The sequence below is a fragment of the Trachinotus anak genome, unplaced genomic scaffold, assembly GCF_046630095.1.
Source record: "Trachinotus anak isolate AG129_WGS33_773 ecotype Australia unplaced genomic scaffold, CSIRO_AGI_Tana_v1 ptg000011l, whole genome shotgun sequence".
NCBI lineage: Eukaryota > Metazoa > Chordata > Actinopteri > Carangiformes > Carangidae > Trachinotus > Trachinotus anak.
The window spans coordinates 28,558,858-28,576,518 of record NW_027273862.1 but is presented as its reverse complement, the minus strand read 5'-3'; the positions used below and the strand labels follow the sequence as shown (position 1 = coordinate 28,576,518).

Here is a 17,661-nt window from a genome sequence, read left to right as displayed (position 1 = left end):
TTCCCTCCAACCCTGAAGGTTCATGAAAGTTTATGGATTTGAGAAAAATGATGCACTTTTGAAAATGACTGGTCCTGTGCCTCCCTCAGAAAACGCTGTGTGGTTTTTAATATAAACGACTTTACAATGTTTTATCATCTGAAAAGATCAGGTTGGGACTATTTCTTGTTTGGCGCAGTAACTGTGACTTGTTGCCTTACATTTGGTTTTTATGTGAATTTATTAAACGTCCTGTTTTCAGTCCTTATCCTGAGCTTCACATTTACCATAAAGACGTGAGAGAGGCGTCAATTTTCTCATTTAACTCTCAGCACGAAGGCAAATAAGTGGATTTCCTAAAATGCTGGATGTGTTGCTTAAGCTTTTCAAATTGTGAAGTACTTTGTGACGCTCTGTCGGCTCTTAGAAAATATGAAATAAATAAACTCACTGCTGCAGCAGCTTATTTCCCATGACAACCACTCCCCATGTGTCATGTGGAGCCCTCATAATTGCTCGGGGGTATTTACTGTGTCTATTACGTCTAAGCTCATTGAAAACAAGACATTTTGTTACTAAACATAGTCATTACTTTTTACTTGCCCCCTTATGATGAACTTTCCATTACTTCCCACACAGGTTTTTTTCATGTGGTGACCTTTTATACTAAATATAACTGTAGTCGGATCCAGCAGACCATGATCAATACCTGGAAACCCTCCTTTTATAGAGTCGGCTTCCTTCCAACCTCAAACCCAGTCAGTCTGTCATGTTGTGACCGTGGTGCCTTTGTGGGCAACTCTGTGCAAGTCTTCAGAGCCGACTTGGTATTTCTACACCTGTGCATGAAGACAGATAAAGGCTGTGAGTGAAAAGCTAACACATGGGTTTTTTATGTGTTGAAAAATACAGCAGAGATACAAACGCCAGAGCTGTAGTTTGATTAACATCTTGAGAAAGAAGTGTATGATCCAGGAGGCTGGTTTCTTGCATCATTAGGGAGGAATCCAGGTGAATCCTCACAAAACTGTGACAGTTTACGTTGTTTTAAAGGTCCCACATTTTACACCTTTCCTGTGTTGATCTCCATCAGAAGATATATCTGGGTTTTAAACACCAAAAATCATCTCAATGTAGTTTTACATCTCCTCTCTCAGGCTTCTCTCTGGAGCTCTAGTAACAACAGGTCAGTCAGCCAATCAGAGGAGAGGATCTGAGCCTCTCTTCTGATTGGTGATGACTGCTTTGTTGTGACATCACAAAGTTGCAGAAGTCCTGACAGCTGGTTTCAAGGCTCAGTTTCTGAATCCAGGCTGTGTGCATTTCTCTGTGGACTGAGGCTTTGATACTTTCACGGTATTAAGATAGAGCCTAGAGCTGCTTTATAATCACAAACACATTGATTGAGTTAAATTTTATAAAATATGGGATCAGCAGAGACTCATGAGTATAATCCATCTTAAGATTCAGCATCACTGCAACAGTAGTGACTTTTTTAGTAAGTACTGTCATGCTCTAAATTTGATTTATGTGACTCTGACCTTATTTGAGTTGCAGTCAAAAGAACGTCACTGTTTACGTGGCGGTTTTTATCAGAACAGTACAGCGCAGGTAAACACAGCGAGTGTTGCTGTGGTGATGGCAGAGTTTACCTGTGATTGGCCAGGTTTCCTCCCCGCCTCCTCTGACTGACTGACAGCACGCCGGTGATTTATTGACTCTGTGCTTTGCTCTGAAGTAACAGACAATCCGTTCTGGTGAGGTCATGGTAACACTGCGTGTTTGTGTGTTCGTTTGTGTGACAAATACACACTTGTTTTGAGTGAAAGCCGACAAATGTCCGAATGACAAAAAAATCACTTTCTAAAGAGGTTTGAACATTTTGTCTCAAAGTGAGTGACACTGAGGAATGATGGGAATTTACCCTGAGAAGAGATTGTTGTTGTCGTTGGAACAAATGACACAAATAGCGAAGTGCTGTGTTAATCAGGTTACATCACTGACAGGTGACAGTGAGGTAACATGTTAGTGTTTTTATTTCTGTTTCACTTCTCAGGTGTGTGTTCTCCGGGATCCGCTCCGGCTCTGCTCCTTCACCTGCAGCAGCCTGAGATTTTAACACACCGTGTGTTTTTGTGTGTTTGTGATTGTCGTACGTCTTTAAACAGAAACAGCTCCTCCTAACCTCACTCACACTGCTGTGCTGTCGGAGCTGAACACTGCAGTGCCGCTGACATGCTGTTATTACAGTAATAAACATGGATCAGCTGCAGTCGTTTCTGCCAGTCTTCATGCTGAAATTGCAGCTGTGTGGCAAAAAGCTTTTTTAAGAACAGTTATGATGCAAGTGAAGTGTAAAACCAGATGGTTTCATTGCACATTCTGGCTTCTATCCCTCAGTGCTAAGTGACATTTAGAAGGTAGAGCACTGCTGCAGAAATTAGCCCTGACAACGAAACGTCTCTGACATTTCCCCTATGTTTTTTTTTTTTTTTTTTTTTTTTTGCATGAAACATTAAAAACATCTTTAAAACATCTGTGTATGAACACATGGACGTCTCAAAACTGATTACAGGATATGGTTAATTAAGCATCTTTTGAAATTATATTTTATTAAAAATATTGCCACCTAATACAACAAACTTGAAAGAATTACATAATAAAATTATAAGTAAAAGCACTTGATGATTACAGATATTTTTCCATGTAGTTATCATTTCAAAATCACAATACATTTTTCAGCCCTCGTCAGCAGCTCTTTTGCATTTCATTGAGCTGCTGTTGTATAATTAACATAGTGAAACCATAATGTCATTAACATCCAAGAGCTGATCTTTGCAATGTGTGAATTCATTCAAAATCAATATCTTTTCAGTCAATCTTCTGTTACAGTTATTTACACCTTCCTGTCTTTCAAGATTAGGTAAATAAATTGTTTTCGGAGAAAGATTTTTTTCAACTGGGGTATTTTTACTGTTTTTATTGAAGTTTATATTAAAATATCTGCATATAATGAATAAGACTATCTACTTTGCTTGTTTAGTTTTAACGTTAAATCATAAAGGTCAGTGATGAAACATTGTAGTAATAGTTCTCCAGGTTGTGCTGTATCATGTGATATTTGCATTAGTGTCCTGCTTAATCAGTTTTGTGTCATGCTGACGCCGATATCTGATTGGCTCGTTCAGATGATGCAGTTTCATTTCATCTGTATTTGGTGAAACGAAGAAGAGCTCCAGTTTCAAGCTGTAAATTCACCCCAGGGGGAGACAATGATTATTTTTGCCATAATGAGAAACATCAGAATATCAGTGTTGAGTTTCCTGTCTTCACTGAGCCTCAGACAGACACAGATGTTCTTACCATCCTTTATTAAACTGTGCCATGAGAACCACAGTTTTGCCATTTCTCACTTGCGTCACTACTTTTTTTTTTTTTTTTTTCAAACATGGAGGCTGCTGCTGTGGCTGCTGCTGCAACGTCTTCATATTTGAATCTTCCCTGAAAAAGAAGCTGATGGTGTAAAAAGACGACAGTGACAGAGGGAGATAATCCATCACAGCAAACACAAAGATAATCTCTGTTTTATCTCTAATCCATCACACTCGGTCGAGTGTTGTTATGTCGCTGCTGCATTAGATTACTCTTCCTTCCTCACTTCCTGTCTGTCTGAAACCCGCAGATATAAAACAAACTTCCCCGTCACATCCGTGTCTTTTTTTGTGCTTTGGTTTCAGCTGAGCAGCAGGAGTGTGTAGGATTACTCCCTTTATGCTTCGTGAGATGAGTGGGGAGAGTGGACAGGAGTAGAAGCTTGTAACTCTGAATCATTTCAAAATAAAAGACTTCTAAGGTTGGGTCACATCAGTTTTTCATGGTGTGAAACGGTCACATCGATGCCACATCAGTATAAAACTTCATCTCCTCACCCTCCACTGCAGGACCAGCCCAGTTCCCCCTCCAGCTCTGGCCTTTTGCCTGTAATTTCCTGTTTTTGAACAGTTTCCACACACACTGTTGTGTATAGCTGCTGCTGCTGCAATGAGTATTACGTAATGCCAGGTCCCTGACATTGTGTTGCCACCAGGAGAACAATGGCACAAGAGTGATGTGTTCAACACTTGGCAGAGCGATAACGATCTGTCCTCAGGTGACTGATCTGACCTGCAGGATCCTTGTAAACAGCTTTCTGTTGGTTTCATCCAAACTAGGAAACCCGTCATGTTTATTAGGTTTTCTTATTGTAGTCGGTTTGATTTAGAGATGAAACGGTTAGTAGCTGATTAAATTCCCCAGTCCCAGCTTCTGTTCTGGTTCTAGATGTGAATATCTGCTGCTTTTCTTTGTCCATTATGATAATAAACTGAATACGTTTGAGAGCTCTCTCTCTTTAATATTCTCTGTCATTTTAGAAACAGACCAATGAATGGAATAATTGTTAGAAAAATAATCAGCAGGTTGATTGATAACCAAAATTATCCTTAGTTGCAATCCTGGTTTTATTTTCTAAATGAGCAGAAGAAAGTTGAGCCGTTAGAGCAGGTGGTAATTAAAAGAGAAGGGCGCCGCCCACTGAGGCTCGGACTGCTTCTGAGAAATGAGTTGAACTTTATTGACACCATACAGGGAAATTCAAGCCTGTGCAGCAATTAAAGTCATTCAGGGAGGGGGAGACGGAAGTATAGAATCTAAAAACACTTGAGATCAAGATTATTTTGCTGTGAATGTACCTTTGAACCCGAGCGCTGTGCTCTGGTCGCCCTGTAAATGTTACCTGCTGGTTGTTGTCTGGGAGGCTCCGCGGCCTCCAGGAGGATCAGGCATGAGTCACACAGTCTGACGGGCAACGGCTGAGCAGGAGGGAATGAAAAGGGGAATGAAAGGGAGAGGGATCAGTGCTCCAGAAAGGCCCTGCAGGAGTTGTCCCGGTCCCACCCCTCCCCTCCCCCACCGCCTTTCACCTGCGAAACCTGAGACGGCAAGTTACTGTTCCGGTTTGGATCTCAGTCACAGTCCAGGAAAATCTTTGACTCGCACAGAAGAGCAGAGCTGAGGCAGCAGTTTCATCTGGCTGGCTCTGTCCACGGCCACCACCCCCCAACCACCCCCCACCCACCTGATCAGCAGGCCTACCTGCCTCTCTGACTCTCGGGTCTCTGTTGTTACAGCTTTGTGAGTCTGCGCTCAGCTGGTGTTTGCACTCGTGACCTCAGCTGAACAGCAGGGACGGTGATGACTGTGACGCTGCCGGTCAGATGTGACCTGATGGGTTAATTGTCCTCAGAAGGAGGCCTCTAGCACCACAGTGGGTCAAAGGTCACAGCCATTAACAGTGCTGTGCTTGTATTAAAGAGCGGGCATAAGTGTCTCCGACTAAACCTACTGGAAACTAGAGCAAGGGTGAGAATTTCTCACATTTTTGATAATAATTAAAACATTTTTTTCCTGTTTTCTAAACTTGATAATAATTAAAACATTTTTTTCCTGTTTTCTAAACGTCAGCATAGAAAAAGAAGTTTTATCTATTATCACAAACTTCAAATATTAATTCTAAATTGTTGTTGATTTGTTGAATTAGGCAGATAAATGGAGCATTTGTGAGTTGTTAATGTCGTTTTTCTCACGAGTTCTTACTGAACATACATGAAGACCGAGAGCTCGGAGCGATGACCTGCGACTGCCTCAGCAGTGCACACCCCAGACCGTGTAGAGAAATGAAACATGGTTGGTTTATTCAACACACTGAGCATGCATTTCCCACAGAGACGTGACGGGTACAGTGTCGGTCCAGCTGCTGTCAGCCTGTGTGAGTGCGAGCGGTGAGAGGACGAGGTCAGTTGGTGCACAGATTCCACTGTTGCAGCAAAGCATGTAATGGGCAACTTGGCTCTCACTCGTCTTTTTTGTGTTCCCTCTTGTCATTTTCCCTCCGTGTTTTCTTCCACTCCTGCCTTTGAGCGTTGTCCTTGTAAGACTACACTGTGGTTTGTAAGTGCTGAATGTTGATTTCAGAGTCTCTTTTCCCTGATGAACCAACTTATCTTCAAACTCAGCCTTTAATTAGACACAAGTCCAGCATCACAACAGGAGAGGTGGGGACGTGCAGCTTGACACTGTGCTGCTGCCACAAAAGATCAGATCAGACCAGATCAGATGTAAACTTAATTCAGACCCCAGAGGGGACAGCAGCACAAGAATTTATTATTATTATTATCTTTATTAATACAGCACTTTTCAATAGCTCTGCTACAAAGTGCTTGACAAAGGCAGCAAACATAGAATCACTTAAATCAATAGATTTAAAATGAGAAGAAAAGCAGATTGTAGTTTTAGTTACATCAAAGTAGTTTCCATGGATGCTGGCACATCAGAGATAAGTTAAAAAAAAAAAAAAGGAATAATAGATACAATAAAGTGTGATCAGTGTGTTAATCCGTGTGCAGTGCTGTGCAGAGTCTGTGGTGGGGAGAGTGTAACTGTGAGTGGTGCCTGGTTGTGAGTCTTGGGTCGGAGGCACCAGGCGCTGTGGCGTTGTGGTCTGAAGGCCTTAAAGAGCTGCCACCCCTCTCACCACACATCATGTGGCTCTCCAGCACACACAGCTTCCCTCTCTTTCCTTTTCAGACTCACACTGATGCACAGCTGCATTTATAATGTCAGGGACAATGGAGAACAGGACATGGTTGATAAGTACTGACACCCGCTCTCCATCACACTTCAGTCCCTCTGTTGTCTAAAATTAGCCTCATGTTTGGCCTCGTCATGTCTGTCTTGTGTATTTATGGTCAGACGTGCAGGATTGAGAACGTTTTCATATACACCAGGGTTTTCCCTGGTTCAACATAAACCCAGGCTCAAGTGGTGGGTGTGGCTCATGCTTTTCCCACTCTGGTTTAATGCTCCACTTGAAAAACTGATTTCCAGCAGAAAGGAATATGAAATATATTTAAATGAGGTCAGAGGTGACGTCTTTAAATCTCATGACACCCAGAACCAGAAGATGTTCAATCGACAGTCAAACTACAGAGACATCAACTAGTTAACTGACGACATATTATTTACTTCCAGTGACTTTAACACAACAGCTTCACCACAGTAAACCACATAGATGGTTCTCTTTGCTGCTTAGTGGGAAGTGTTCAGTTTGCCTTAACAACACACTGACATGCAACATCTAAACTTTTTTTACAGTCCAGCAGACTGGGTGGTAACCTGCACAGTTTTTATTTTAATGCCACAAAATTAGAGCTGGAAAATGGAGGAACATGGTTCTGCAAGGTTTTAAAATGTCACCATCATGTCCCTGTCTGTGAATCAGCGTTTTGCGTCTGTTGACAGGTAAATTCAGAACTCAGGATAAACTCAAACTGTTTGTCGATGCCCAAATGAGAGCTAAGCATGACTAAGAAAAAGTCCATGCGTGAAAGCTGAGGCCAGTTATGCACTTAATCTGACTAATATGCTGACTTTACAATTTCCATATTCAAAGCGCTGCTTTCCAGTCAGCATGTTTCAACCGGTGTCATCTCAGTGACTGTGTACGTAGCTACTTGGGACTTGGCTACACCTTGAAATTTACTCACTTACATGCTGGATGATAATCATCTCCACCACATGTGGTCAGGTTTAGCTGCTGGATGATCAGTTACACTAACGGTACAATAGACACAACACACACTGCCATTGCCTCTGACTTAACTTTTCTAAACAATGAGTCAATGAAAGCTATTTGGCCGCTCCCTGGGCGGGACAGGAGAACAGTACCTCTCACGGTTACAGTAATGAGGCTTGTGGTCTGTTAGTATAAGCCTTATATTATCTGGCTGCTATTAAATATTAACTGTGGAGGAAGCAATGTGGCTGTGGCTGAGAGGGAAACCTGGGAAAGGGGAAGTTTGTAACTGAAATCCAGAGATTCTTCAACTCCATGGACTAAACTTTATTAACAGGCCCCCTGCAGCCAAAAAATGTCAGCCACGATGCAGGAGGAGCCGCAGCAGCCGAGGTGTCGCATGTGGCAGGAGGACAGAGGAAGCAGGAGTCAGTGTGTCTTCCTGAGGAGACACTGAGACTCTTCCTATGAGATAGACCTCTGAACTCAGCACTGACTTCAGCTTCCTGCCGGCACGCAGCACCTGAGGAGGGATGAGATCATGACTATTGTATTTCCGTGTGCGTGTGAACTGTAGAGCTGTTTGATTTCTGTAATTAAATAAAAATGTTCTGCAGAGCGCTAACACAAGCTAAGCTATTGTTTCCTAATCACAAACATAGTTTATGTCCACGTAGCTTTATTTACCTATGAGATATCTTTCTTTAAAACACCCCACTGTTTTACAAATAATCATAGCACTGAAGTCACAGGAATAATATTTTTATTGATATCTGACCAGGTAAAGAATCAAAACGTCCTTGTGCTGCATCAGATCAGCACAATGGGTTAAATGGGGGAAACGTCACAGTTTCCAAAGGCTGAGATCCCCTTTAGTTCTGTAGTCACACCAGATAAATGGAAGATGAACGGAGGCTTCATTGATTCTGTTACAATTATTAATTTATTTTAGATACGATAATAGCTGGTGACGTGGCTGTGCAGCCATTTTGGCGGCAGTTTGTGTGTAATTTCTGTTTATTGGGTCAGTTGTCAGAAATTCCAGATATACCCAACTTATAGATCCAGTTAGGAGAAGATATTTGTCTTGTGTCTGCTTGTTGAAGGACAACGATCCAGATCTGTATAAATGTCCACAGTATACAGCTGTAGGTTTGCAAGCTGCAGTGCTAATGTAGTAATAGTTTGTTATATTGTCAGAAATTTGTGATATCTCCACTATGAGGGTGATGTGAACATTATTCCCATTGGCTGCTCGTTAGGTTTGTATGGTACGACATAGGTTTGGGCTGAATATCGAATATCATGATATTTCCCGATATTTTTTATACCTGAAACATAAAATACAATAATATAATTATATACTATAAAAATTCCTGAAACAATAATGTACAAAAAGACAATTATGTGTTATTAAAAAAAGCAACTGAAACATAAAAAATACAGCATAATTATATATAAAACCCCCCATGGTAATATCACGTATCACAATATTTGGTCTGGACTGTATATTGAATAATTTAATTTTGGATCTTGCCCAAGCCTGGTATGAAATGGACGTAGCTTTAGCCTTCACACAGCTTGTCTAAGAGGATAGACAAGCTTCACATCTCTTATCCGACCTAATTCTGGAGTTTCCAGACGATTCTCTCGTGTTTCTTTGATTGAACGTGCCTATTAGTGTTATAATCACAACTTGACATTTCTTGTGGCTGCTGTCTGATGTTGGAATCCAGTTGTCGACGGTCTAAAATCCCATTCATAGCTGCTGTCCTCCCTGGTTAAGTGGAGGGTGTGTCGGTGTTTGTGCTCGCCTGGAAAGGGTGTGTAGGCCTGATAAAGGAGCCATTAGCCAGAAGCCTTTATGGAGCCTTTCACTGCTGCAGTGTCGAGTGAAAGCAGGAGCTTGTTCCTGGCTGGCAGGCCCAGGCCCTGCTGCAGGGATCGGTCACCTTGCCCACAATAGCAGGCCTGTCTGGAGACCCCATGTCACGACTTCCTGGGAGGGAAGTTGTTTCAGCTGGAGCTGCACTGGCCTGTGCTCTGCAGAGTGTGGGTGTTAGTGTATTTTCATGTATTTGTATGAGAATCAAATGTCTGAACAAGAATTAAAGTTATGAAAATCCATGAAAATAAGGGACAATTTCAGGATTAGGACTCAGCTCAGTGTTAAGATTAGTTTGTACTTGACTGAACAGAGTCAGCAAAGGTCCCCACATCTCAAGTAATGCAAATGTGTGTGTGTGTGTGTGTGTGTGTGTGTGTGTGTGTGTGTGTGTGTGCATAAGGGGGGGGGGGGGGGGGGGGGGGGGGGGGGGTCTGTCTGTAGGAGGAAAGGAATCTTTTAATCTTTCTCAGGATGTAGTTAACCTTGTTGTTGCTCGACAAAGACCTTCGTTTCAGAAGAATGGGAGTGTTTTCTTAGCAGATGAAAAGAGAGACTGTTTGCTTTTTTCTAAAGGCCGTGTTTGACCTCACTGTCTGCCCTCACTCTGAGAAATTCCTCACAGCCAATGATAAACTCAAGGTTTTCATAATCAGGGGTGATATTTGATAATAAAGAGGGGCAGAAATCGCTGTCTGTTACAGGGGGTGAGGTAAAAGTACAGTCGCATGTTTAATAGTTCATTCAGGCTCAGAGCTTCAGGTTCACATTAGATTAAAAGACATCTCTGATCTTTACTCACTAATAAAATCTAATCAGAAAAGGCTCAAGTTTCTTGTGGAAGAAAAATCTTTGGCAGTGACCCCTGACCCAGCTGTCCAAATCAGTTTTTATCTAATTTCACACTGATTATTCCATTAATGGAAACAGAAAACCCAGCACAACACTGACTTTGCAGCAAAAACAGCCTGATGCTCCTTAGTGAACATGCAGAGAGAAATCTGTGAGCTGTTTCTTTTAAAACCTTTGTAGGAAATCAGCAAGTGATGTGGAAGGAGGTGAGTCAGTTTGAATTAAAGGAGGTTCACTGAAAAAACAAAGCTACAACCTCTCCTCTGAAATGAGCTCCAGTCTTTATTTTTAGGGACTGGTTTTGTGCATAGTTACTGTGCAGGGGTGGTCTGGGGTGGTGGAATCCAGTCCACCGGGCCCGTCCCAGTATGAGAGCTCAGCAGGCCTCCTGCGTGTCCCAGGGCTGACATGGGCACACAGCAGGAATGTGACTGACCGAGAAGACATGAAATGTCACACATGAGGAATGCTGGGAACTCAGTGCTCAGGAGGAGAGGTTACCGAAGGCCAGGTCAGGTGCTTGTTGGCTTGAAGCTGCAGAGATCATAGACCCCAGGTTTGTCCTTTTTACTGTGGGCTTTAAACCTGGTCATGGTTTATTTACTGTGACTGATGAATCATCAATGGGGATTCAATGGTCCTAATACTGATGATTGTTCTTCGCTGCTCACAGTTTAATAAAAGTGAAGTGTTGTTTGCTCCATTTAGAATCATTTTGAGTCCCTTAAAGTTTGACTGCCATGATCTCTCTGGTTATTTGTGATATACATTATGTTTGACATTTTAATAAGGAGTAGTTAATCACTTCTTAGTAAGGCCAACTCCAAGGCCGTCCCAGCTGTTGAACTTTTACATTAACTCGCTAACATTTTTTGAATTGATGAAAGGATGGTACCACAGGAAATTCCATGATTTTACCTAAATAAAAAAAAAAAAAGCTTTCTCTTCTGAACTGTGGCCATGTTCACAAACATCTCAGACTCTACATTGTGAGACTTGGCAATCTTGTCAATCTTGCATATCTGAGGCAGTTATTTTAGAGATATCCTGCCACGGACTGAAGTCTTGGACTAGAAGAATTAATTTGAATTATTATTATTTTTAATTTAATCTTTGTTTAATCAGACATTGTTGTTGAGATCAATTATCTCAACCTTTTCTGAGAGAGACACGAAAACAAGAAACAATCACAAGAATCCAGCCAACAAAACAAAAACAAAGAAACAATACAAGGAAGTAAGTAACAAGAAATTAAGAAAAACAAGTTACAAGAATCATAAAAAGCATCAGACATGATAAAGCTTTAAAATATCCAGAGGAAATGTAGGACTCTGCTTGAGGGCAGGTTGCCGAGTGGCACCTGAAACCATTTCTACCAACATTAGTACACGAGGAATATCAAAGCTTTAGTAGTTACTGGACTGCAGATTTAAAGTAGAGGAGATGAGATGTAGTTTGGAGGCTTTAACAGTCGAGCTTTATAAATGAATAACATGAAGTGACCATTTCTAACCCACCGTGTGATACAGAGAACGGTATCTGTCACTTGTGATAAAGCGTAGTTCACTGTGATACACAGGGTTTAACTGCAGGAGAGTTGATGGAACAGTAATATCTCCACAGTCAAGGACACGAAGATGACTGAACAATAGTTTTACAGCTGGAAGAGGACAGACATCCTGTAATTCTATACAAGAAGCTTAGTTTGACTTTTAATTTTTCCTGTCTTTGTATGAGTCAGCAGTGTAATATGAATCCTATTTTTAGTTTTACTTTGGGGGTGGGGATATTACAGCGACTGGAGGGGGAGAAAACCATGTATTTGGTCTTTTCTGTATTTAAAACAAGTCTATGATTAAGAAGTGATCATTTGAAGTCATCAAATGCCTGAGGGGTATAACATTTGATCGTCAGCAAAGAAGTGAACGTTGAAGTATTTGCTCGGAACAATTATGTTGCTTATGTTTAATGTAAAGAGCAGTGGGCCAAGGATGGACCCCTGTGGCATCCCAGTCCTGATGCTTTGACTGAATACAGCAACAGTCTGAGTTCTCTCTGTAACCTAAGAGTGAAACCGGCTCAGCGTGGCTTTGTCTAGACCTGTAGACCTGAAGTCTGTGTAGTAAGATTTTATGATTATGATAGTTTCCACTTTTGTCTCTGTTAAATCGCTGTGGTCTGATGACGTCTCATGACATCATGACTCTAAAGTGATCAATAATCAGTTGACTTGACCAAGAAAAGTTATTCGGACAGCTTCTTAAACAGGTTGCTGTTTCCCTGATGGCGAATCACTTTTGACCTAAGTTCACCTTAACATCCTTACCCTTTCCTCCACATGTAACTGAAATTATACCAGTTAAAACAGGACTTTCAGTTTCAGTTTCATGCAGCCGAGGCCTCGGTGCTGTAACAACTTATTTGTGCTACATCTGTGTGCGAGTCTTTGTGTGGTAATGTTTTCATTTTATCTAACTATCTAAAAGTGTGCATGTTTGTTTTTATCATCAGTAACTGTCAGCTATAAATAAACATTATATTGAGCACTGCTTTCTATTTCTAAGAGCCAGGACACCCCTCCTGAAATAAAGTCCTTGTGAAATGCTGTCTTGACTGTTTTGTGGCTTTATAAAACAATTTTCAACAACAGTAATTATCCCTCTGGGAAAACTGAGCAGTGTATTTAAGCATGAATGTATATTTCTTCCTTGTGTTTACTGGGTAATATAACGCCTGTCTGCTCTGCTCTCCTTGCAGGTGGATTGAGGCCTGTCTGGACGAGGAGTTGCCTCCCACCACAGAGCTGGAGGAGGGGCTGAGGAACGGCGTCTATCTGGCCAAACTGGGCAACTTCTTCGCCCCGCACACCGTCTCCCTCAAGAAGATCTATGACCGCGAGCAGACGCGTTACAAGGTGAAAACATTTGTGTTGTCAGCGTAGAAAGATGAGAGTGCCGGTCAGAGTGCTAACCTCTTTACAACTGCATGCATTGCTTCTTCAAGTAATATGGTTTGAGGCTAAGGAGCCTAAATAACGTCACCTGCTGGGGGTCTGACTCCGTGAAGTAAACAAAGTAAGACTAATCCTCCACAGCAGTGCAGCGTTTAGTTCTGGAGTCATGGACCATGATGCTTTGGGAACCATGAAGGACCAAACCAGTGCATGTTGGGATATTTTGCTGTGCACCAAAGTACACCAGTCCTCCAATGTCTCTGCTAACAGGGAAAAAGCTGCAACTGCAGGATTTCTGAAATGGAAAACAAGACAAAATCACAATTAAACCTTAATGACAACAAATATAGAAAGAATCATTTTCAAATGGAATGATTTGTAAAAAAAAGCAAAGCATGTCATTTAAAGGGGTAGTTCACCTTAAATTGGAACATGCTCCCTTGTTCTGAAATTTCAGCCGTCTTCCTGCTGGAGCCATCATTTTTATAGCTTTCACAAAAGCAGGAAGTGTCAGTCAAATGCTCTGAAGTGTACAAATAAAACAGTGGCCTCTACAGTGTTTTCTGGCCAAAATGTGACTGAGCTCTGGAACCGGACTCTTATTGTTTGGTCACAAAACACAGAGTCTTTACTGCTACATTATTCTGTAAAGTCCACTGTGTCACAGTTTGTGTGTATTTCCCTGCTTTGTGTTATAAACTGGCTGAAGCCTTTGGCTGAATGGGGCCTCAATTTACAGCTGCCGGTGTCAGTGTGACTGAGACTTGTTAAGGCGGGAGCGAACAACTTGTTTGTTGTGTGCTGATGTTTGGTTTCCATCATACAGGCGACAGGTCTCCATTTCAGACACACAGACAATGTCATCCAGTGGCTCAACGCCATGGCAGAGAAGGGACTGCCGAAGGTGAGCGTGGCTTACATTTCTCACACACACACACACACACACACACACACACACACACACACACACACACACACACACGGCAATTCAGAGTGCTTTACAGAGGCATGGAAATACATTAAAAACACAACATAAAGATGACAACACATAACAGATGACTGCAGTGATAAAAGACATTAAAAACAAACAAATGCAAACACTGTATAAGATAAAAAAGATTTTTTGATGTAATTTATTGGTAAGCTGCAGGGAATAGTGATGTTTTCAGCCCTGATTTAAAGGAGCTGACAGTTTAAGCAGATGTTCAGGAAGCTTGCTCCACAGGTGAGGAGCAGAGAAACTAAACCTCACTTGGTTCTGATTCTGGGAACAAACCTGTTCCTGATGACCTGAGTGGTCTTGATGCTTCATATTGTACAAGTAGATCTGAGATGTATTTGGGCTGAAGACCATAAAGTGCTTTATAGACAAGGAGTAGGGTTTTAAAATCTGTCCTTTGACACACAGGAAGTGCAATCAAGAAAACTCCAATATTTGAAATGTAAGGAAGCAGCTTAAATTGCATCACTGCCTTTTATGAGCTGAGCTGCAGAAACAAACAAACCTGTAAAATGCATAAACACTAGACACGGACACTGTAAAAAATTATGGTATGAATTTATTAGTATGTCACTTAGATGGAAAGATTGTTGTTTAATTGTTGTTTGAGAAAACAATGACTGTTGTAGTGATGGATATCACGCCACAAACAAGTTCTCACGAAATGGCCTGAAGTTAATAAAGTCCAGTTAAAATGGAACATGATTTGGAAACTGCATGTTTTGTGTTTAATATGCTATAATGGTCCTTTAAAAGACTACACAGAGAAGTAAAGAAGTAAACAGTGGTCTATTATAGTCAGAGGGCTTTTCTGAGAATTTTCCACCCGCTCCACTCTGGGAAACTTTGAGTATATGTCACAGTGTTGGCATGAAAAAGAGTATCAGCCCAGCATTTCACCAACTGGCAGCTTGGACAGAAAACATCAGGAGCTGCCTTCAAATGTTCCATTTGAGTTGTGCCACAAAGACAATGCCAGAGCGTGTGAATGCACATTTACATTGTGTAATCCCCCATTTGAGCTAATACCCTGAATCACTCCTGCACACATGCTGCAACATGCTGGCCTGCGGCTGTGGACCTGCTAAACGTGCTGCTCTCATTTTTGTCCCCTCAGATCTTCTACCCTGAAACCACAGACATATATGACAGAAAGAACATGCCGCGCTGCATCTACTGTATACACGCACTCAGGTACTCTCTCTCTGTTTGTGTCTGTATCTGATTGTACAATCAGGCCTCAGGCCTCTGGGCGGCCCTGTATATTCTCTGTGGTCCGTATACATTCGTGGTCTGAGCATGTTTCAAGCCTGTGACATTTTTATGAGGTGAACGGTGCAGTTTTTCAGCAGGAAGGCATTCGGTGCTATGAAGTATGAAGCAGTGTGTTTTAATAGAGCATTCCACCTCAGGTAAAATGGATGCAGGGGCCGGAGTCAGGAAGCGAACCAGCAGAGCAGAGTGGAGGCATGGTGTCAGTGTTTGTGTGTTTGTGTTTGGCCGTATGACTGGTCCACACAAAAACCAGCAACACCCAGATGCCACAGTGCTGCTCATCTCTAAAAAGTGGATCCATGGACGGCCAAGCAGCTGCATCACCACAGACTATTTAATATGACGGTTTATCAAAGCAGAACATTTTTTACATAATTTATGGGTTTCAGGTCAAGGCATGGGGCTCTGTTTGCTTTTGCTTCTATCAAGAGCAAACTTTACTCCTCCTCTGTTTTCTGCTGGTCCTCCTCTTCCTCCTCTTCTCTTTGCTCTTCACATTGAGATCAACTTCACTACCTGTGATGTTATTAGATATGAATGATATCATGTTAGACTTCTTTTACTGGTTTACCTCACCATGCACCATTATTACAACAAATAATTCCTTGACCTCCATCTGCCTCGACAACTAAGTGACTGTTGCAGCAGCAGCGTGGTGGAGAAACATCTGTTTCTTTGCCTTTAAATGACCTGGTTGCATTCTGGTATTTGTTTGGTCTGACCCGCCAACCTTTGAACCCCCGTTACTCCCCCTGGTTTATTGTCTCCCTGTTGTAATCAGGTTGTACTGAAATTGTAGCACTCACATATCATTTTGTCCAATTGTCCATTGTACTACATTGTGTTTTCGTGTATTTGTTCCCATTCTTGTGTGGTGCTTCTTCTCCTCTGTGATGTTCATTCATGTGTTTCTCGGCCCACAGCCTGTACCTCTTCAAGCTGGGCCTGGCCCCTCAGATCCAGGATCTCTATGGAAAAGTGGATTTCACTGGTAAGAATGTGGAGCTCAAACATGCATCTGTTTTCCTCATTCTGTCCCTGTTAACCCAATTATGTCATCTTACATCCAGAGCATTGCAAATATCATTGTGTTGGCAAAGTTAACATGAAGTTTGAAATAAGCTGAATGAGTACTGCCCCCTGAAAGCACCGCTGTAAGCGCTGAGAGTCGAGAGCGATGAAGGAGCTTCTGGAAATGTGAAAGTCATTAGTAATTGTGAGAGCTTTTCCTGTCAGTGGAGTTCCTGCTCAGCTCCCTGTCCCAGAGCCCAGAGTCAGAAATCTGATTATCACACATGAGCCAGGAACAGTCTGTCTCCACAGCCTCTCACTTCCCTAACCCACCCCCCCACCCGCTCCTACTCCTCTTGTTTTTACTTTTTTTTTCACCGCAATTAATGGATGTGTTCCTTCTGCTCTGTCTTCTCTCTCACAGAGGAGGAGATCAACAACATGAAGAGCGAGCTGGAGAAGTATGGGATCCAGATGCCTGCCTTCAGCAAGATTGGTGGGATCCTGGCCAATGAGCTCTCTGTGGATGAAGCTGCATGTGAGAGGGGCTCAGATATCATGGGGGGGGGACCTGATAACTGCAGATCATATAGTTTCATGCCTTTTATGATGAAACCAATAGAAATCTTCTCAACCCTCTGGAGTCCCATTTCTGTCACATTTTACTGCTCCAATTTTTCAGCTCATCTTCAACTGTGTTTTTTTTTTTTAACTCAGTTGCAATTCTGATGAGTCAGTGTACTTCTGTTTTAAGCTGGACCGCAGCAGCCGGGCCAGCCCCATAACCACGAACGTCTGCGACTGACTGACTGACTGACTGACTGACTGACTGACTGAGGTTATGTCCACGAGTGTTTTAGCTCCGTATTAGAAACAATCTGCGCCTGAAAACACAGCTCACATGACCATTCACATACACTGGGCATGCACAAGCCTGTGTAAACAGGAAGCAAATAATAAAACAGATTTATTATTTTTTAACAAGACATGAAACTTTTATAGCTAAAATGATCTAATTTTACAGTGACTTCTCTTCCTTTTTTTCCACAGACATTTAAGTTGCATTGACTGAGAAATTTGTTTTTCACTTTTCT

At 42.0% G+C, this 17,661-nt stretch overlaps 1 protein-coding gene across 1 annotated transcript in view; it reads left to right on the top strand.

The window, feature by feature from the left end:
* The window catches only part of iqgap1 (IQ motif containing GTPase activating protein 1), a 46,169-nt gene that overhangs the window by 7,170 nt on the left and 21,338 nt on the right, over positions 1-17,661 (top strand). Inside the window, exons 3-7 of the mRNA XM_071489597.1 lie at positions 13,086-13,242; positions 14,108-14,185; positions 15,399-15,475; positions 16,480-16,547; positions 16,992-17,105. Coding sequence (XP_071345698.1) covers positions 13,086-13,242; positions 14,108-14,185; positions 15,399-15,475; positions 16,480-16,547; positions 16,992-17,105 — 494 coding nt within the window. The remainder of the gene's footprint in view (positions 1-13,085; positions 13,243-14,107; positions 14,186-15,398; positions 15,476-16,479; positions 16,548-16,991; positions 17,106-17,661) is intronic.